The sequence below is a fragment of the Pelmatolapia mariae genome, linkage group LG10_11 (assembly GCF_036321145.2).
Source record: "Pelmatolapia mariae isolate MD_Pm_ZW linkage group LG10_11, Pm_UMD_F_2, whole genome shotgun sequence".
Lineage (NCBI taxonomy): Eukaryota > Metazoa > Chordata > Actinopteri > Cichliformes > Cichlidae > Pelmatolapia > Pelmatolapia mariae.
Genome location: NC_086236.1, coordinates 44,308,256 through 44,325,703, shown reverse-complemented (window position 1 = coordinate 44,325,703; position 17,448 = coordinate 44,308,256). Strand labels below are relative to the sequence as shown.

Sequence of the window (17,448 nt, the reverse complement as noted above, 5' to 3'; positions counted from 1 at the left end):
TGTCCCTGCCTTAAGAATAGCTTCTTGACAGCTACCCTAAGACCTCTCAGGTCCTTTGTCAGATCTTTTCTGGATTCCTTTTCCTATCTCTTAAGGACATGACTTTTGATGTTGCTCATCTGATGCATTTATTTATTTTTAGCCAAGTTTTAGGCTAATAGCGCTTTAGCGCTTGGTGCAAAAATACAATTTTATGCCTGTCAAACTATGTTATCTTAGGCATTTTTCATAGATTCAACGAAAGAAACTGAGACTGGACTAAAAATGAGTGAAAAAACAGTCCAAAGAAAAACCTTGAAAGACCTTCAGAAACCCTGGTGAACCATCGGCTGTGACCACATTAAAAAATTACAAGAGGAAGTCTGGCTCCTTGGAAGTAAAATATAAAGAAATAGCTGGTGGCTGAAGACTTTTTGCACAGTACTGTCCTTCAAGGTATAAGAGAGCGCACTCACGCTCAGTGTGTTAGTGAGTCCCATTAGGCGAGATATGGCTGCGTTGAACAGGAAGTCCTCTGTGAAGTGAGTCGTCACCTGAAAACACCAACAGAGAAACACGGCAGAGTCGGTGAGTAAAAACGACAGTCTGAGGCTTTATGATGTGTTTCTGGATCCTAGACATATGGCTGCTTCCAGATGGGTTGGTGTTGTCACTTATTATTACTGAGTGTGCCTCTGATGAATCACTGGAAAACAATGACAGGTTCAGAAGACGGGCCTCCAGTCTGTTATCGTCATGTGGACCAGCTGAAGCCACAAAGCGAGTCAACATTCCCCTGCTCAGCTTTCAGGGAAAAGGGAGCCATTTGGGAGGGTCCACAGGGAGCAGGTTTATCAACGAGGCTTTTGAGGGACAGATCAAAGGACAGCCTCGGCTTTGAGGGCTTAGGGCAAACAGCCTGAGGTCCTTTAAAAGCAATGGCCTTGAGGTGGGAGGCGGCGGGGTAGAGAGCGACTATCAAACCTGGCAGCCAGAGAAGGCTATTTATAAAGTGTGAAAGGAGACACAGTTTAAAATCAATTTCCAGCGCCTTCTGCTGCTACCCTTTATACCAGGGGTTTCAGGTTGCGACGGATGTTTAGCATTGAAATGCCACAACTCAGGACTTTGCACTGCGACTGTGTAATGAGTGATATATTACTTGCTGTCATTCGGTACCTTATAAATGAGAAAAGACTTCTTAACATGTCTTCCAACTGTACATTTAACAAAGTGGCAAAAGGCTGAAGGAAATTAATTAATACCAGGCATTAACAACTTTAGCACAGATAAGAGGAACAAGCTGAGAGCTACATTCAAAACAGAGCAAAATGACAGATGCAATATGTTGCTGAAGGACAGTGAATGTTAAATCTGGGTGACAACCCGAGATTTGACAATGGGCACATATCTGACCCCTGCTGGTGAGAAGTGCTGCAATATGTCACAGTTTAATGTCACAATGAGACACTTAAGCCAGGGGTGTCCAACTCCAGGCCTGCCGGTGTCCTGCAGGTTATAGATATAACCATGGGTCAATACATTTGAATCAAATTATTAATTCATTACCAGGCCTCTGCAGAACTTCAAGACACTTTGAGGAGGTAATTTAGACATTTAAATCAGCTGTGTTGGATCAAGGACACATCTAAAACCTTCAGGACACCGGCCCTCGAGGCCTGGAGTTGGACACATCTGCTTTAAGCCATATATGGGAAACAAATGTTTATTAATTATTTGACTAATTAACTTATTTATTGGTTGACTTCTGGTGTTGGTTGTATTATGCGAATGGTGCCATGTTTAATATTGTTGGTCCAAGACAAATTTCACAGACAGCCTAAAGGCCTTTACACACTGGATGTACAAAATCTGTGCAAATATTTTGTGAGTTAGAAATATTTTTGGGATTCACCCGTTTTCAGTGGAGCTGTTCACACCTACAAATTTGCAGCACTGAGTTTTTTCGAACCAAGCTCGATTTTTCGGATCTGAATAAACACAATTGATATATCAGAATGCATTTGGGAATAAATGTGCTCGTAGCTCAAAATGATGATATGGAAATAGTAAAAGAATACTATTATACCTCAGACACACAGATGTGATCCTAGCTCTGTCAAAAAGAGCTTAAACTGTCCCACTGACATCATAAAATATGGACAAAAGCAGCCATTATACAGCTTCAACTCCTGGATCAAACCATTAAAATTCTGCCTTCTGCTGCGTTCTAGTGAGAATCGGATGAACCCAGGATCTCCGTTTCTTCCCTTTCTTGTTTAGAAACATCAGGACCAACTCATCATCACGACGCGCTCCGTGTGTAAAGGCGTTTAGGCTGCAGAGCAGTTACCTCTTGAATTGCGTAGTTCTTGTTCTCCCAGATCTTTTTGGCCTCTGCGAGCTCTTTCTTTTTCAGCAGTCTGGGGTTGGGGACATCTCCGAGCTGCCGTGCTGCTCTCAGCTTGGTCACCAGCTGCCACAGTCGAGACTGCCATCGCAGAACGCCAGCGAGAGCATCGGCTGGAGTGGGTCAACACACACAGGACACACAGGAAAGAGCATGTTTTTACAAGATTTATTTAATTTCAAACTTCACACATCATGAGTAACTTAAGGTGTCTGTGTAATTTTGCAGACTCTTCTCACTCTTAGCATTCCACAGGATGTCCTGTTCAGGCGGTGCCGCATAGAGAATGTACAGTCGTACTGTGTCCACGCCGTACTGCTGGACCACGTCTTGGGGGTCCAGCCCATTGTGTTTGGACTTGCTCATCTTCTCCCACGTCACCTCAACGCGACCGCCACTCAGAGCCACTGGTTCCTTATCTGGAAGAAACGGGATGGGGTCAGAGATAGCTGGGATCAATAGACGTCCTACTTTGATAACTACTAGTATCTTTTGTTTATCTTGTTACCAATCAATAAATCCTTAAATGCTAAGTATAAGAGAGTGTTTTGGTATCTCCGAAGGATTTCATGTGATTTGGCTTTTCCTGAGAGTGTCTGATTAACCCATCATTCAACTGGAAAAGTGCGATCTGAAGCGCTTAAATGAAGATGGCTTCTCGCTAACAGCGCTAGAAGGAGGCGGGGAGGCAGTGTTACCACACATTACAGAGAAAAAAGATCAGTCATTTCTCCAAGCCCCCCTCCTTTCTACTTGTTACAAATGTGTCACATTAACAAACACCCTCCAGCTGCACGCAGCATGTACCTGTGAAGTTTATTTCTTCTCTCTTTAGGTACTGGCCACTGCCTGCAAGCTTAAACGTCTGGCCCTTGATCAGACCCTGGACCAGGAGCTTCCGAAAAGGTTCCCTGTAACACATAAAGAGAGTGTTTCACTTACAAACACTCTCAAAATGTAAATGCACACTAAATAAAAAACAAACAAACATACACATAAACCACAGTGTACCCCACCTGTGAGCCACAAGACCCTGATCCTTGCAGAAATGACAGAGGAAGCGAGCATAGTACAAGTGCATAACAGCGTGTTCCTTCCCTCCGATGTACACGTCCACAGGAAGCCAGTGGTCTGCCAAGTGGAACTCAAAAGGCCTGAAGACGGAGAGGACATTTAAAGAGGTGCTCACTTAATTTATTAGCCTAAAGTACTATCAAGAGCAATGCTAAACTGAAAAGGAACAATAAGAAGGGTGAAGAAGTGTCAGTGAGGAAGGGGACAGGATTTCTGAAGACCTTTAATGATCTCTTCCTTCCTAAAATGAGGTCTGTTGAGTTTCATATAGGAGCTTTTTTTGGGCTCTCACAGAAGCTATAAATGATTGTGCAAACATCATCATCTGTCCACACAAACCAATGTTGTGGAAGAAGTCTTTTCAGTAAACCCAGAGGCTGCTGGTTTGCTCTATCACGATGTAACTTTTATCTTTTGCTCACTTAACGCCATAATACTACACAGTAATCATTTATTTTACTTTTTTTTAATTTTAATTGATTCATTTTATGTATTCTCGTCCATGTTTTTGTCATTTCGTTGTCATCTGCACTTGAAGCACTTGAATGCCAGAAATGAATGAATTAGCAACTCAAAGCTGCAAAATGCCCAATTATAATCCCAGTAAGCATTTTTTCAGATGAGACTAGTTTGTAGTTACGTGCTTTGGTAGACATGCACACCGTCTTCCTCCAGGGAGCAGGCTTAATCTGACACACAAGAATCCAGAGAGGAAAAGAAGCATCGTGAAGCCTCTTTAGTTTCTTTAGACTCAGAAAAAAGTACCAAAGTAATGTCTGCTTACATTTTGGCTGTGATGACTGCCATCACAAGTTAATAGTGAAAATATGACTATTGCTTTCAGAGCTTGGCAGGACAGCCGCGTGTAGTCAGCCTGGCTGTCATGATGGAGTATCGGTAATGACGCTTTTTAGGGAAGACTTACATCATTACTCTCCTTCACACGTCTCTGCCTCCAACCTTCCCTCTGTGCCTGATAGCACCTCCAGATAATTGAACCGGGGTGGAGGGGAGTTATAAACTCACAAAGCTGAAAATAATTCGGGCTCACTTCTGGCAAGAGGCCAAGGAAGTCTAATACATAACACCCTGTTCCCATTTCCTTCCTCGTACTTGCTACTTTAAAACATCACTTACTTCCCATTTTCGCTCCCAACCCCCCACCCCGCGTGTATACGGCTCAGCAATCCAACTGAAATGCACAAATGGTGTAATTGCTTTTTCTGTTGTGCCGTAATCTGTCCGGCAAAGAAAAGTGATGGAGAGAGCAGTCCCCCTCCCTTTTTAAAGCAGCTTTACGGCTGGGTCAGGGCACTGGGAAATTAATCTCTTTTGTTAAGCTCAGGGTATCACCGCCACCCCAGCAGGTGACGGCCATTGCTCCATAATCTCTATCGGCAAAGAGTGCAACTTTCAGGGAAGTGCGTATGCATATCTGCGTGTACACAACCCAATACAAGTGTTTCAAGCAGGCAAGTGGGAGAGAGAGTGGGTGATCTAACAATGAGCATAATCATAGTTTGAGTATAACTTTCACCAATAGCACTTATAGAACAGGCGTGAGAGAGAAACGAGGTTTGTATTTACACAGAGATTACACAGTGATCTTTCTTCATATCTAAATAGACAGACATGCTTCTTCTCCTACTGCTGGAGAACCTTTTGCAATTTCCTCTTTTCTCGTTTTCTTTTAAACAAATATGACGGTAATAAAAGGTGAGAAAGAAGGTAAGAAAAAAAGATGCAAGAAAGAAAAGTAAATAAGTCTACATTTGTTGGCCTCATTGAGCCAGAGATGGATGAACAGGAACATATTAAAGCTTCAGGAGGAGGCTGTTTATACCTGTATGCATTGTGAGGGTCTGTGTATCTAAAATAATACCAGGCCGAGTCCACAAATGTGTCCATGGTGTCAGTTTCCCTTCTCGCTGGGCCCTTGCATCTGACAGGAGAGACAAAGAGAGAGTTGGCAGAGGAAGGACTGGAACAAAAAAAAAAAAAAAACAGGCTGATAAATTAGAAAGTGAACAAATGAATGATGTCTGTTTGTATGCTCAGAGAAAATGGCTCATTATGTGATTAACGTGGGTGTGCGCGCGCATGTGTGTGTGTGTGTAACGCTGCCTGCATCTGGCTGTGGGGGTCATGTCCCCGCGGAGAAGCACAGCTGAAGCCAGCCTGGCACCAGAGCTCTGTTCTTGTGCCCTGACTAACAAGCTGTGCTAACAGGAAAAGAACTGGCAGGACGCACACACGATCATGTGTTTGTGTTGGAAATGCCACCTTGTGCCCCTCTCTATCCAAGCCAAACAGCACTTGGGTATGTGATGCGAATCTGCCAGCAACACTTTCACAGTGCAGGAGAGGACATTGGCAAAGAGGGGGAAGGGAGGTGGGGCTTTTGGAGAGTACTTCTGCTTCAGTTTAAAAGCATTTAATGGAACGGTGAAAGCATCTGCCTTTTACTTATAATGAGTCTCAAAAGATTTAAAATCAGTGTCCCAGAAAGACAAACAGAGAAACAGCTCTGAGCTTTGCTACAGTGTGTGCAGCAGAGCTGGTGTCGTCTCCTGGACCTCGTGGGATGTCTCTGTTTCATCTTAAACTCCGTCTACTGCTCGACGCTTTCTGATTCATCTCACAGTCACATTTTTTTAGTCAGACACGCACACGTAGAGAGGCAAAAACTCCTCGACCACCTACCATACCAGTCTATAATAAGGCTGTGATGATGAGGTAAGAGCTGGAGGTTGCCTAGCAACAAGGCTAAGGTGTAGCACAGTTAATATTTGGAAGTCAGGTGTTATTTCATATGATGAAAACCCAGCAGTATAACAAAACCCAGTCTATCACAAAAGCTCTCAAATGGAGAGAGAAAATTAGTGTGCACAAAGAAAGAAAGTATAAGGATGCTCCTCTCTTTCCTCAGACAGGCCGGTATGGACCAATCAGGAGTCAGATTGTGGCTATTTGACGGACAGCTGGTCCCAGACTACTGAGGATGAGATTTGATGACACAAAGGTGCTCTGTCCAGAGATGGGCCTTCTCTAAGCCATGAAAGGAGCCCAACAACAAAAGTTGGTAGCTAAAACAAACCTGTGCTGGACAGAGTGTGTAAAATGTGCGTGTGTGTTTGGAGGGTGAGCCAGAAAAAGCCAAAAGGCTCTCAAACAGATGCAGCTAAAGGAGGCAGCTGTCCACTCGAAAGCTCTCCACTACAGCAACGTGGCCCCAATCTGCTGTGTGTCCACCTGCTTATATGTTGGTGTTGTGCTAACTAAGCAGTCTCGCCTTTTACCTGCAAACACACACCTGCACGCACACCTTCTTAAACCAGACTAAATCAAAGCTCAGGGTTCAGTTGGCAGACCAATTTACAGAACTGCAGAGGGTATGAGACAAAGATGAGCACGCAGGAAATGACTTCGTCAAGGACAGACAAAACTGCATTCCTGCCACCCATCTCTCATCGCCCTGCCCGTCTGTGTTCCTCGGAAACTTTAATTGGACATGGTCGACAAGTGAAGAGAACAAATTTCAACAGACACTTAACAACGGAGGGGAGATGGGAAGAGAGGAGATAACGGCGTCTTTGCGATTATAGCCATCAATCACTGCTGATGGGGAGGAATTATAGTAGCTTTGTGGAAGTGAGTGAACACAATCTGATGACTTGTGCCATCTGCGACTGAGTGGGCCTTGGTTTTAATCAACATGGTGCCACGGCGGTGATTAGTCTTATTCAGAGAGGAATTCCCATGTCAGCAAGGCGCTCTGGAGACGCCAGTTGAGCAGTCATTCTGCATTCAGCACATTCACTGATGAGCTGCTGAGATGTGTGTATGTGTCTGTGTGAGTGACTAGGCACTGTGCATAAAAGGTAAATGCATGTACGTCCGTGCTTGCAGGGCATTCGTGTGCATCTCTCGAGACACAGCTGGCTTATATAACATCCATCAATATCATCATCATCATCTCATGCTGCTCGTGTCAGAGATGCCACTGATTACATAACCCCAAATGAACAAAAGTATTAATCATGCAATTTACAGGCTTGCACTCAATGCAAAGTGTTCCTGTAAAGCTGTCAGTCCTCTCAGGCCCGATTGACAGCGATCTCATTTTGTCAGTGTTGTTCTCCTGAGGAAACACAGGAAGGAAAGGCGGCCACAAACGCTATAACAGGCATGATCATTTCCCCAAAACGCTTATGCTGCGCTAGAAAACAAATAACACAGCGTATCTTGTATACAGCAAGACATAGATGGACAGAACGGTGGCTGTGCTGATGCTAATGCTAACAGTGCTTCAGGAGACGGCGTTGATCCAGTTATAAGGATACTTATGCAAATGGGGTGATACAGAACTGAGCAAAAGGCTTGATTGGAGTGAACATATTCAGGAGTTTCCAAACTAATCGGACCGGATTTTTCCAATTCAATTTTGCATAGTGCCAAATTACAAGAACAGTTATCTCAAGGTGCTTTATAGTGTAAGATAAAGACCCTACAATAATACAAGAAAACCCAAATAATCTGATGACCCTCTGTGAGGAAGCACTTGGCAACAGTGGGAAGGAAAAATTCCCTTATAACAGGAAGAAAACACCAGCAGAACCAGGCTCAGGGAAGGGAAAGGCAGCCATCTGCCGCGACCGGTTGAGGGTGCAGGGAAGGAGACAGGACAAAGACGTGAAAAGAACCACAGCAGTGACCTCCAAGGCAGTTCCTCAAACAGTCACCAGAGACTCCTATTTTAAATTATTCAACTTTATAGCAGATGTAAACATGTTTAATCCTGGTGCAAGAATACGATTTTGCTCTATTGCTATTTTTCGTGTTTGTGGGGCCTTGTTTCAGTTAATCTAATACAAAAAAGACCTCTCAGCCATTCTTTGTGGAGTTTGCGCCTTTTGAAGAATTTTATTTGCAGCTATGCAATAAATAATATGGCTCACTCAATGGTAGCCAACAAACTCTTTGGACTCTTGTAAGCAAATGTTAAGGTGCATAAATGACAAAAGCTGCTATAAACAGCTTCCCAAGCTGCATTTTCTGGCTGCAGTGACACTGACACTTTATGCATTATATGTTTGTTCTTAGACAATAAATTGCAGCTGACCAGTATAACAAGTACAGGCTATAGTAGTAATTATATGCACTCATTAAAACTGTTATTGTGTGGTCTATAAAAGCATAGCAGAGGGTTCAGCAACTCCTAGCTGCTACTCTTTCCTGTGCATTGCTTCCTGTGCATTTTCTACATTAATTTGAATATTAGGAAGGAAAGTAAGGCCCTGTGAGCATCACTGCGTGTTATAGACAATTTACAAATACTAATTCTCCATTAGCAGAAGTGACACGACACAAATTCATGTGCCCTTTTTTAAGGATTTAAGAATGATATCACATCCTGTACCTTCCCCTTCCCTCCTTCTTATACACTGCTTATCCATTTGTTTGTAATGGCACGAAAGGTTCGTGAGACACATGAAGTGGGATAAATGAAGTCTACAGTCCTGCTGTGCATTATACAGGGCTGATAATACTCAGCGTTCTCACCTGGGACATTTGCAGTTGACCCAGTCATGTGCCGCTTCTAGAGGCGACGCCCCTTTTCCTGTAATTGATGGCAGCTTTGGCAGAGTAACTGGTAACTCCTCCTCAGGGACTGCGACCGGACCGCATGACCCACAGTGCACCACAGGGATGGGTGTGCCCCAGTATCGCTGTCTGGATATCAACCAATCTCTGAGCTTGGAGCTGGTTAGGTAGCCTCCAACCTTCTGTTCTTTGGCCTTCTGGGTAATAGAGTTAAAGGCTTGGCCTCTGGTAAGGCCTGAGAACTATGCAACAGATAAAAGAAGAGGGACAAAAGAATGAAAATAGTGTTGTTTGCTTTTTATTAAAGAATGATTAGTATTAGTGCTGACCTCCTCAGAGTTGATGAGGGTTTGTGTCCCATCTTCATGAGTTTTCAGCACTGATGTCCAACTCAGATTCAGAGCTCTAGCTACAGACAGATCCTCTTCATTACAGTCTGGGACACCTGTAACATACATGTGCAGCATGAACATGTCAAGAAGGTTAAAAACCACTCAACAGACATAAGATGACAGATCCCTGCTTATTTCAATCCTTTTTACTTGTTCATAACGCACCAACCACAGTATCCAGATAGTCATCAAAAGTCTCCTTGTGTGAGATGACCAGGGGAACCTCACGGCCGGTGAACAGGTTGTGAGCTGTGACGTCTGTCAGGGAGTCTGAAGAGCAAAGGGCAGGAGGGGAATGAGAGGCAGCGCTGCTTCCCCTGGCAGCTCATTATCAACAACTGTTCACCGCTGAGACTAGTTCAAGGGGATCCCAATTAACAAACAGTCCACTGCAGCTTCTACAACCAAACCTCGACTGTGTTCGAAATTAAATATTTACATTAGCGCAAGGTATCCAACATGCATCCACTCCAGGATATGGAACACATAAAGACAAGTACACTACAAAACTTTAATGATGTGTATAAAAAATATAGTTCTCACTTCTTCAAAGAAAAGCTAATAATCATATAAGAACATATTACACTGTGTAAAAAATATGAAGTTATGATAACACAGAGGGCATAGAGTAGTGAGACATCATATACTAAAGTGATAAATTATTTTTCTTAAAGGAAACCAACTAATTCATCCATCTTTTCTTAAAAATCTTCTTTTCTCCAGTTCGAAAACAGCCTGAGCACAAGCTGGTTGCGAGTGTGGAGAGATGCCAACCTCTGCCTGGCTGAAAGGCTTCCTGCAGAGCGGAGCGCACTGAGCTACTGCCGTGCAGCAGTCTGTGGGAGGGCAGGATGGCCAGGTAAGCAGCTCCGTACACCGTCTCCGGGGAGGAGCTGTAGGCTGACAGGGTCTCTCCTGTTTCCTTCCCATTTACCTGGAAAATAAGAGAGGAGGCATGTGGGAAACTGTCACATCCACAGCGGCACAGAGGTCGAATTAACAGCGAGGACCTGCTGGCTTTCTATTCCATATTTCTGTAAGATGCCAAATAAAACTAGAACAATGCAACTGTTAGCATTTTTATAATTTTTATAACATATAACAATTTTTATAACATATACACATATATATATACACAAATTTTGAATCACAGCTTATAAAACTTGACCACAGTGACTCAGACATATAAAACACCTTCAGGGCTTACTGGGCTCTTTTGGCGACAATAAACATCCTGAGATCATTTTTAGATGGCACATAGTTATTTAAGGATATTCTAATAACAATTAGTACCCATCATGCTAAAAACATACTGATAGGAGATAATTGTAATTAAAAAAAAGTAGGACAAGCAGCATTTTACAAACTCTAGTTTTTACTTTCATTTTACATTCATTCATAACAACCCTTTCCAATTATTATCCAACCCTCTTTCCTCTATAAATATAAAAATACTACAAAATATCACAATTAAAGAACCGACTTGAGTGACTTTTATTTTTAAGGAAAACTGCTTTAATAATGGCAGTAATTGGGTTCTCAGTTGGCTTTTTGATGTCTCTCAGTTTGAGACAACAGGCTTGTGAAGAATTCTAAATACGACTTTCAGCAGCAAGTAATCTGCGACATCATCTGTTTGGGTAAATTGCTACTTGTAGCAGATGCAGTGAAAGCAAATAATAAGTGTGGATTTCTATGTTTTGGTACATGATTTTAATAGAAACAGATAAAAAGAGAGCTGTCAAAGAAACTCAAAGCAAGCAATCAGTGCTCGGGGTGAAAGAGATGAAAAACAGAAGCAGAGAAGAGGGAGCACTTGCTGGGAAAGTGCTGAGCGACTGAAAGAAAACAAGAAAAGTGAAGAGGAGAGAGAAAGGAGTCGAGATCCACCTTCAGTTTGAAGTCGAAGTAGCATCCGGTACACTCTCCAATCCAGTTTGCCTGCATGGCTTTGACCCCGTACCACTCTGGAAGGTCCTGCAGGGCATCCAGGAGGGGCTGAAAGAGATAAAGCCACAAGTTTACTACTTTGTACAAGTTTGGAAGGAGCTAATTTTCCACTTCACTGTGGAAAAGAGATATTCCTATTAGTATGTGGCTGTCTAGGATAATGCAATTGACTCCAATTCCGTGTGGCCTCTTTCAAAGCGCAGCCAATTTATTTTGACAAAGCAGCAGAGCCGACCAGGTCACATTATGCAGACAAAAAGGGATTTTCAAAAATTCTGACCTCTGCTGGCCCTCTTTCCTGGATATCGCAAAGCAATCGCCTATATAGTGTGCACACTCCCTCACACACCCCCACCTCACATACACACCCATAAGCCCCTACACCCCCCTCCCCCACACCCAGACACACAACAACATTTATTCTGCATGATTAAAGGAAGCTATGCATATCAACGAGGCTCAAGCCAAAAAGCCACAGCTGGTCTGAGGCCAGAGATGTTATAATTCTCAATTTCCTTTTCAGTCTGTCAGCATCTATTACCCACAAACCACCCCTCCACCCCATCATGGTGCAGTTCAGCATGCAGTACCTCATCACAGAGTTATCAATACAAACATAAACACTGGCCATAGTCATCGCTAGCATGAGTGCAGCTCGTCAGTTATGGATTCCCTTCAGAGCGAGAGGGGGAAAAAAGGGGCATAAATCCCGATGAACGTGTGTCAGCGTGACTGAGAGGCTGCTGGAAGGAGACACAGCAAAACAAAGATGAAGAAAAAAAGCTACGAGTGAGAATCGGGCACGGCTTTAAAGTGAAAGGCAGTAAGTGTTTTTCTCACAAAAGCCAGAAAAAACATTAACAGCAAGGACATGAGTCCCTGGCAACAAAGAAAAGCTGGAGCATGAAATAAGAGTAACCAAGGACTGTGTGTGCATGTGTGAGTGAGACATGTCAAGTACACTTCTGAGAAATATATTAACACAATGAGGAAACACACACACAGCCGCACTTTGGAAATGGGTTCAGTTGTCTGGTGTTAATTTACTTGGAGGAAATCAAACATTTCTGGAAGCTATTTGAGCAATACTGCATGTGAGCGGCGCACTGAGCTCTCGCTTTTTGTGAATCATTTAGATGTCAGTCGTGGTGTAATAGGCAGGCAGCATTTGTCTGAGTGCAACAAGTGTGATTATGCATGAAATTGAAAACTCCTGCCATGTGATCATTTAGCATCCTGCACGCTCCACATGGGAAGAAAAAAAAGGATCCATCTTAGTAATAATACACAGTCGTTGCACAATGTGGAATAACTTGACAGCTAAACTGAATAAATATTGCCTGAAGTTAATGTTGTCTAACAGACTCGAACACGTTTAGAGGCGAGCGGACAGAAAAAAAAAGAAAAAAAAGAAAAGAAAAAAGGAAATCACAGTCCAATTACATCGCTTTTTATTTGTCACGCTCTGGTTTGACACAGTCCGCCTTTCCCTCCATCTGTCTCTCTCACTTCTCTCCCTTAACACCTTCCTCTTCCTTCCTTCCCACTTCTCTGCTCTTCAGAGAAAATTAGAAATGCAGGAACACATTGTCACAGTAGGTTGCTTCCACCTCCGCTCAAACCCCTGACACGGACACGCACGGGCGACTTCGGCGCCGCGGCTGAACCTGAGCGACAGCCGACTGCGGACGAAATTATTTTTTTAATCAAAGTGACAAAGAAGCGAACAAAACCCTCAAACGGACGCGCTGGTGCTCTCGCAAGTTTGGGGTTTGTTTTATTGGAAATTACATGTGTTTTGCATCATTTCCAATGTTTTTCTTTTTTACATTTATTTCACACCTCCCAGGCACTGGTTTCAATTTTATCTCAGTATGAAATGAAACCCCACTCACAAAAACTTGCTTATGCTTTCTTTTATATTGTGATGGAAACAAGAAGAGCTGAAATAATCAGTCAGTGACTGAACCCATAATTTGAATGCGGAGATGTCAAACTTTGTTTTTGTGCTAGGCAAATGTGAGGATTTACTGCTTTGATGTTCTGTATCTCTGACTATGTTTAAAGTTTTGGATGGCTTTGAAGCTGAATTATTTTGTTGGTATTGCAGTTTTTGGGGGGATTTTCTGCACATTTGGACACCAAAAACGATGCCCCACAAAATTAACATCAACTAACATTAACTAAACATGAATGTAATCCCTCATTGCAGCGCTAGAGACAAAAAAAAATGTTATTAAAAACATTTCTACCCAATTTTTCTCAACAAGCAAACAAACTAAGATATACTCGAGTTTAAAGTGCTCAAGCACTGAGCACACAAAGCCAAACTTTTTCTCTTTTATAGGTACCTGCCTGTACAGTGTGTTTCTATGTGTAAGCACATGCACACACATGCATGAGTTCCATGAAAAATGTATGAACCTTCTTTCTGAGGCTGATTCATATAAGTCCAGAAGGGCTAATTTCACCGTGCACCAGCCCTGTTCACCCCTCTGCTGAAAGGTGGAGGCTTCTCATCAGCCAGCCAGGCCACCTGGTGGTATTACTGAGGCTTCTGGTCTCTTTTTCCTTGGAAGAGAGATGCCAGGCTATAAATGATGGTCTCCAGGGGTCTGATTGCAGAACCAGAGAAGCAGGACTGCAGCTGCTGTTACTGAAGTGTCAGCCATGATTGTTATCAGAGGGCTCCGCAGCTCATTTTTGCCCACATGAAGTTTCTGGTCAGCCATTCAGATGCTGCTTGTCACACACATACAAGGCTCTCATTCTCTAACACTGCCTCTCACACACACGCTACAGTCATACCTTGGCATAGTTTGTAGTCTTGATGAACCATTGTGTGAGTAGCTTCTGCTCCACCAGAGCTCCAGACCTCCAGGAGTGCCCATTTTCATCCACCTGTTCATCAGCCAGCACCGTCTGATCAACAGGGTCCCAGTTCACCACAGCCTTGGATAACACACATGCACGAACACAGCACACACCCAAACGGCACACATGAGCTCACAAATTGAAAAACACAGCTTAAGAAGTAGCTCGTATTTAAAAGCATATTTTAAGGCCATTGCATTTTATTACACAAAATGAAAAAGGTTTTTTCCAGCCTGTCTACCATTTAATCCAGTCAAAGAGAAAACTCTGAGCTGCTTCAATCATTACTGTACCAGTCAGGGATCTGAAACCTGAGCAAGTCATATTATTCATTTAAAAGAAATCCAGGATAAACCAGAGTGCAAATATGATTAATACCTCTTTTTGGTATGCCAGTCCCGCTTCAAACAGCTTGATAAATAGATACTGCGTCCACCTGTAGTAGTCTGGGAGGCAAGTGGTCACTTCCTGTCAGGAAAGTGAGAATCAGACTCAAAAGGGAACAAAATGGGCCTGAAAGCTGCCAAAACTCTCTGTCTGATGCTCAGCTCATCATCACGTGCTGCTTACCCGGTCCCAGTTGAAGCAAAGCCCGAGAGTGTCCAGCTGCTCCCGCATAGACTGTATGTTACTGAAGCGAGAGGAACGGCACTAGAGTTAGGATATACTGCACTCATGGGCCACTTTGTTAGGTACACCTTTTCAACTGCTCAACACAAATATCTAATCAGCTAAATTGATCGGCAACAGCAACAGAGGACTGCATCCAGTGCCACTCTGTCAGCTGGGAACAGGGAACTGAGGTTACAGATGGCATATGCTCACCAAATTTGGACAACAGAAGATTGTAAAAATGTTGCCTGGTCAGTTAAGTCTTAATTTCTGCTGCTTTAGATGGTAGGGTCAGCATTTGGTATAAACAACATGAAAGCATGGATCTGTTCTGCCTTCCACCAAAGCTTCAGGTTTCTGGTGGTGTAACGCTGTGGAAGAGTTTTTTCTTTGGGCATACTTTAGGACCTTTAATATCAGTTGAGCATCATTTATGACAACAGTGTACCCATCGTCTAATAGCTTCTTCTAGCAGGATATCAGGCCATATCACAAAACCTCCATCACCACAAACTGGTTTCTTGAACATGACAATAGCCCTCATTTAGCAAAATTACCTTTGGAGTTATGAAACATGCACGCCAGCCTATTTTGTTCTTACCACTATGCATACGTTACTAAATCATTCTGAACCAACAGGTTTGTGCTGACTGCATATAATCTGCATACTGCCATGCCTCCATTTTCTCTAGGGGACAGGTTTACCTCCAGGTGAAGCAGAGAGAGCGGTGACATGTTGCAAAAGAGACGTCTGGACAACTAAGGCAAAAAATTAGGCGAAAATCTGACTGATGAAACTGAAACAATTGTGTTCAAAGAGGAAGCTGGAAAAAGGCAAAGGTTTCCAAAGTGTTTCTGCGAGCACTGTTTAAAAAACACATAATAATAAAAAGTGATGCTCTGGCTGAAATAACGGAGGTTCTGAATATCTTTTGGACAAAAAATTGGTATGAAAAAAAAGACTTAAAGGAAAAAGAAGAAACCGGAGCATGTAATCTGTCAGCTCGAGATGAGAATCTCACTGCAATGACAGAAAAAAAAAAAAGAAAATCCAGGTTCTCCAGCATCGGTGGGACAGTGCCAAGATTTTCATATTAGACTCTGAGTGATGACATCCAGCAACAACAGAAGTCATTTTAAATTAAAGATAAGAAATATAAAAATACGAAATTTGTTTGAATTAAACGGTTAAAGGTATAACTTTCCATTTAGTATTTTGTTTACTTGCATGCAATTTTAGAATTTAATTGTAATTCAGAGCATTTTGTGGCTTATTGTGTTTTTGACAACTATAAATGATGACTAAATGGCAATGCCAGTATTCATTTTAAAGAACTGTGTTTGAATTCCCTTAGACAGCCATTCATTTGTTTGCAGGCACGGTCTACATTTGTAAAGTCAAGACAAGGTCTAACCTAGCACCAAAAAAGTGGGCCAATTCCAGTTAGAATATAAAAACAACAAACACTGAGATGTAATAGTTCAAATACCTTTTAGTCCAGTCTTCTGGGTCAAGCCCCCTCTCTATGGCTGCATTCTCAGCTGGAAGTCCAAAGGCATCCCAGCCCATTGGATTTAAGACCTGCAGACACAGTCAGGGAACTCGTTATTTTCATTAGCTTTCTGGAAAAATGTGAAAGCCATTCGATATTCATTTTTTATGACTTTTTATAGAGTAGGAGCTGAATTAACCAAAAAATGGCTTCTCTGAAACGATATGAAATCTGTTTAAATATTGGTCACTGAAGGTTTCAGACTTAACATCACACTTAGACCAAGAGGAGAAAGTTTCCCAGGTGAAAGGAGGAAAATGAAAATAGCCCTGTGGTGCCAACATGCATCATTCACATAATTAACTGACAGCACCTCTGATCAGCATGCTGTTCACATTACAGCAGGATTTATGCAATCAGTAACTATTAAACAAAAAAAACAAGTCAGTCTAGGAGGGAACGAGGGTCCTCTGCACGCATCAACTTTATGGTGATGTGTAAATCCCTGCTGGGAGCTTACACATCGGGATGAAAGCACACAGACAAAGAGCCGATATTTTAGTAAAATGTAAAAGAAACTGGTTTAACCTTAGAAAGAAGGGTCAGCATGCTTACATTATTACACTGAACTTGTTGTAAATATACTGTCACTTTCTATACACATCCGTTTTATCGCCCCCTCTCTGAACGCACAGCTCTCCCAGGCAAACACTCGAGGCGACATCTTTTTGGGTCCTTGATGGTGTTTTTCTGCTTACTGGGCGAGACGAGATGAGAGCACAGGAGTGGAAGGCGTGAGTAAAGTAGAGGAGAGGCAGACGACGAGGACTCGAGAGCTGGAGAGCATCGCTGAACGGACCCTAACTGGTCTGATGTTTCAGACGAATTGGTATCCTTGGTAACTGCAGGGGCCTCATTTGTAAAGCTGAGTGCTGGATGGTATCAGGCTAAGAGAGCTCAGGAGGAATACAGCCACACTGTGAGTAAAGCAGCCACGATGTGAACTGCAAGCGGAAAAATGTTAGGACAGATGTGCTACTACACTCTTGATCCAGCGTAA

At 42.8% G+C, this 17,448-nt stretch overlaps 1 protein-coding gene across 1 annotated transcript in view; it reads right to left on the bottom strand.

Annotated features, from left to right (window-relative positions):
- lars2 (leucyl-tRNA synthetase 2, mitochondrial) overlaps nucleotides 1-17,448 on the bottom strand; it is a 36,406-nt gene that overhangs the window by 4,834 nt on the left and 14,124 nt on the right. The window contains exons 4-18 of the mRNA XM_063486063.1: nucleotides 16,386-16,477; nucleotides 14,854-14,914; nucleotides 14,662-14,751; nucleotides 14,218-14,361; nucleotides 11,350-11,457; nucleotides 10,234-10,393; nucleotides 9,625-9,729; nucleotides 9,397-9,512; nucleotides 9,026-9,309; nucleotides 5,307-5,405; nucleotides 3,406-3,543; nucleotides 3,197-3,300; nucleotides 2,629-2,808; nucleotides 2,333-2,502; nucleotides 456-533 (exon numbers count right to left, since the gene is read on the bottom strand). Of these exons, the coding sequence (XP_063342133.1) occupies nucleotides 456-533; nucleotides 2,333-2,502; nucleotides 2,629-2,808; nucleotides 3,197-3,300; nucleotides 3,406-3,543; nucleotides 5,307-5,405; nucleotides 9,026-9,309; nucleotides 9,397-9,512; nucleotides 9,625-9,729; nucleotides 10,234-10,393; nucleotides 11,350-11,457; nucleotides 14,218-14,361; nucleotides 14,662-14,751; nucleotides 14,854-14,914; nucleotides 16,386-16,477 (1,929 nt within the window). The remainder of the gene's footprint in view (nucleotides 1-455; nucleotides 534-2,332; nucleotides 2,503-2,628; nucleotides 2,809-3,196; nucleotides 3,301-3,405; nucleotides 3,544-5,306; nucleotides 5,406-9,025; nucleotides 9,310-9,396; nucleotides 9,513-9,624; nucleotides 9,730-10,233; nucleotides 10,394-11,349; nucleotides 11,458-14,217; nucleotides 14,362-14,661; nucleotides 14,752-14,853; nucleotides 14,915-16,385; nucleotides 16,478-17,448) is intronic.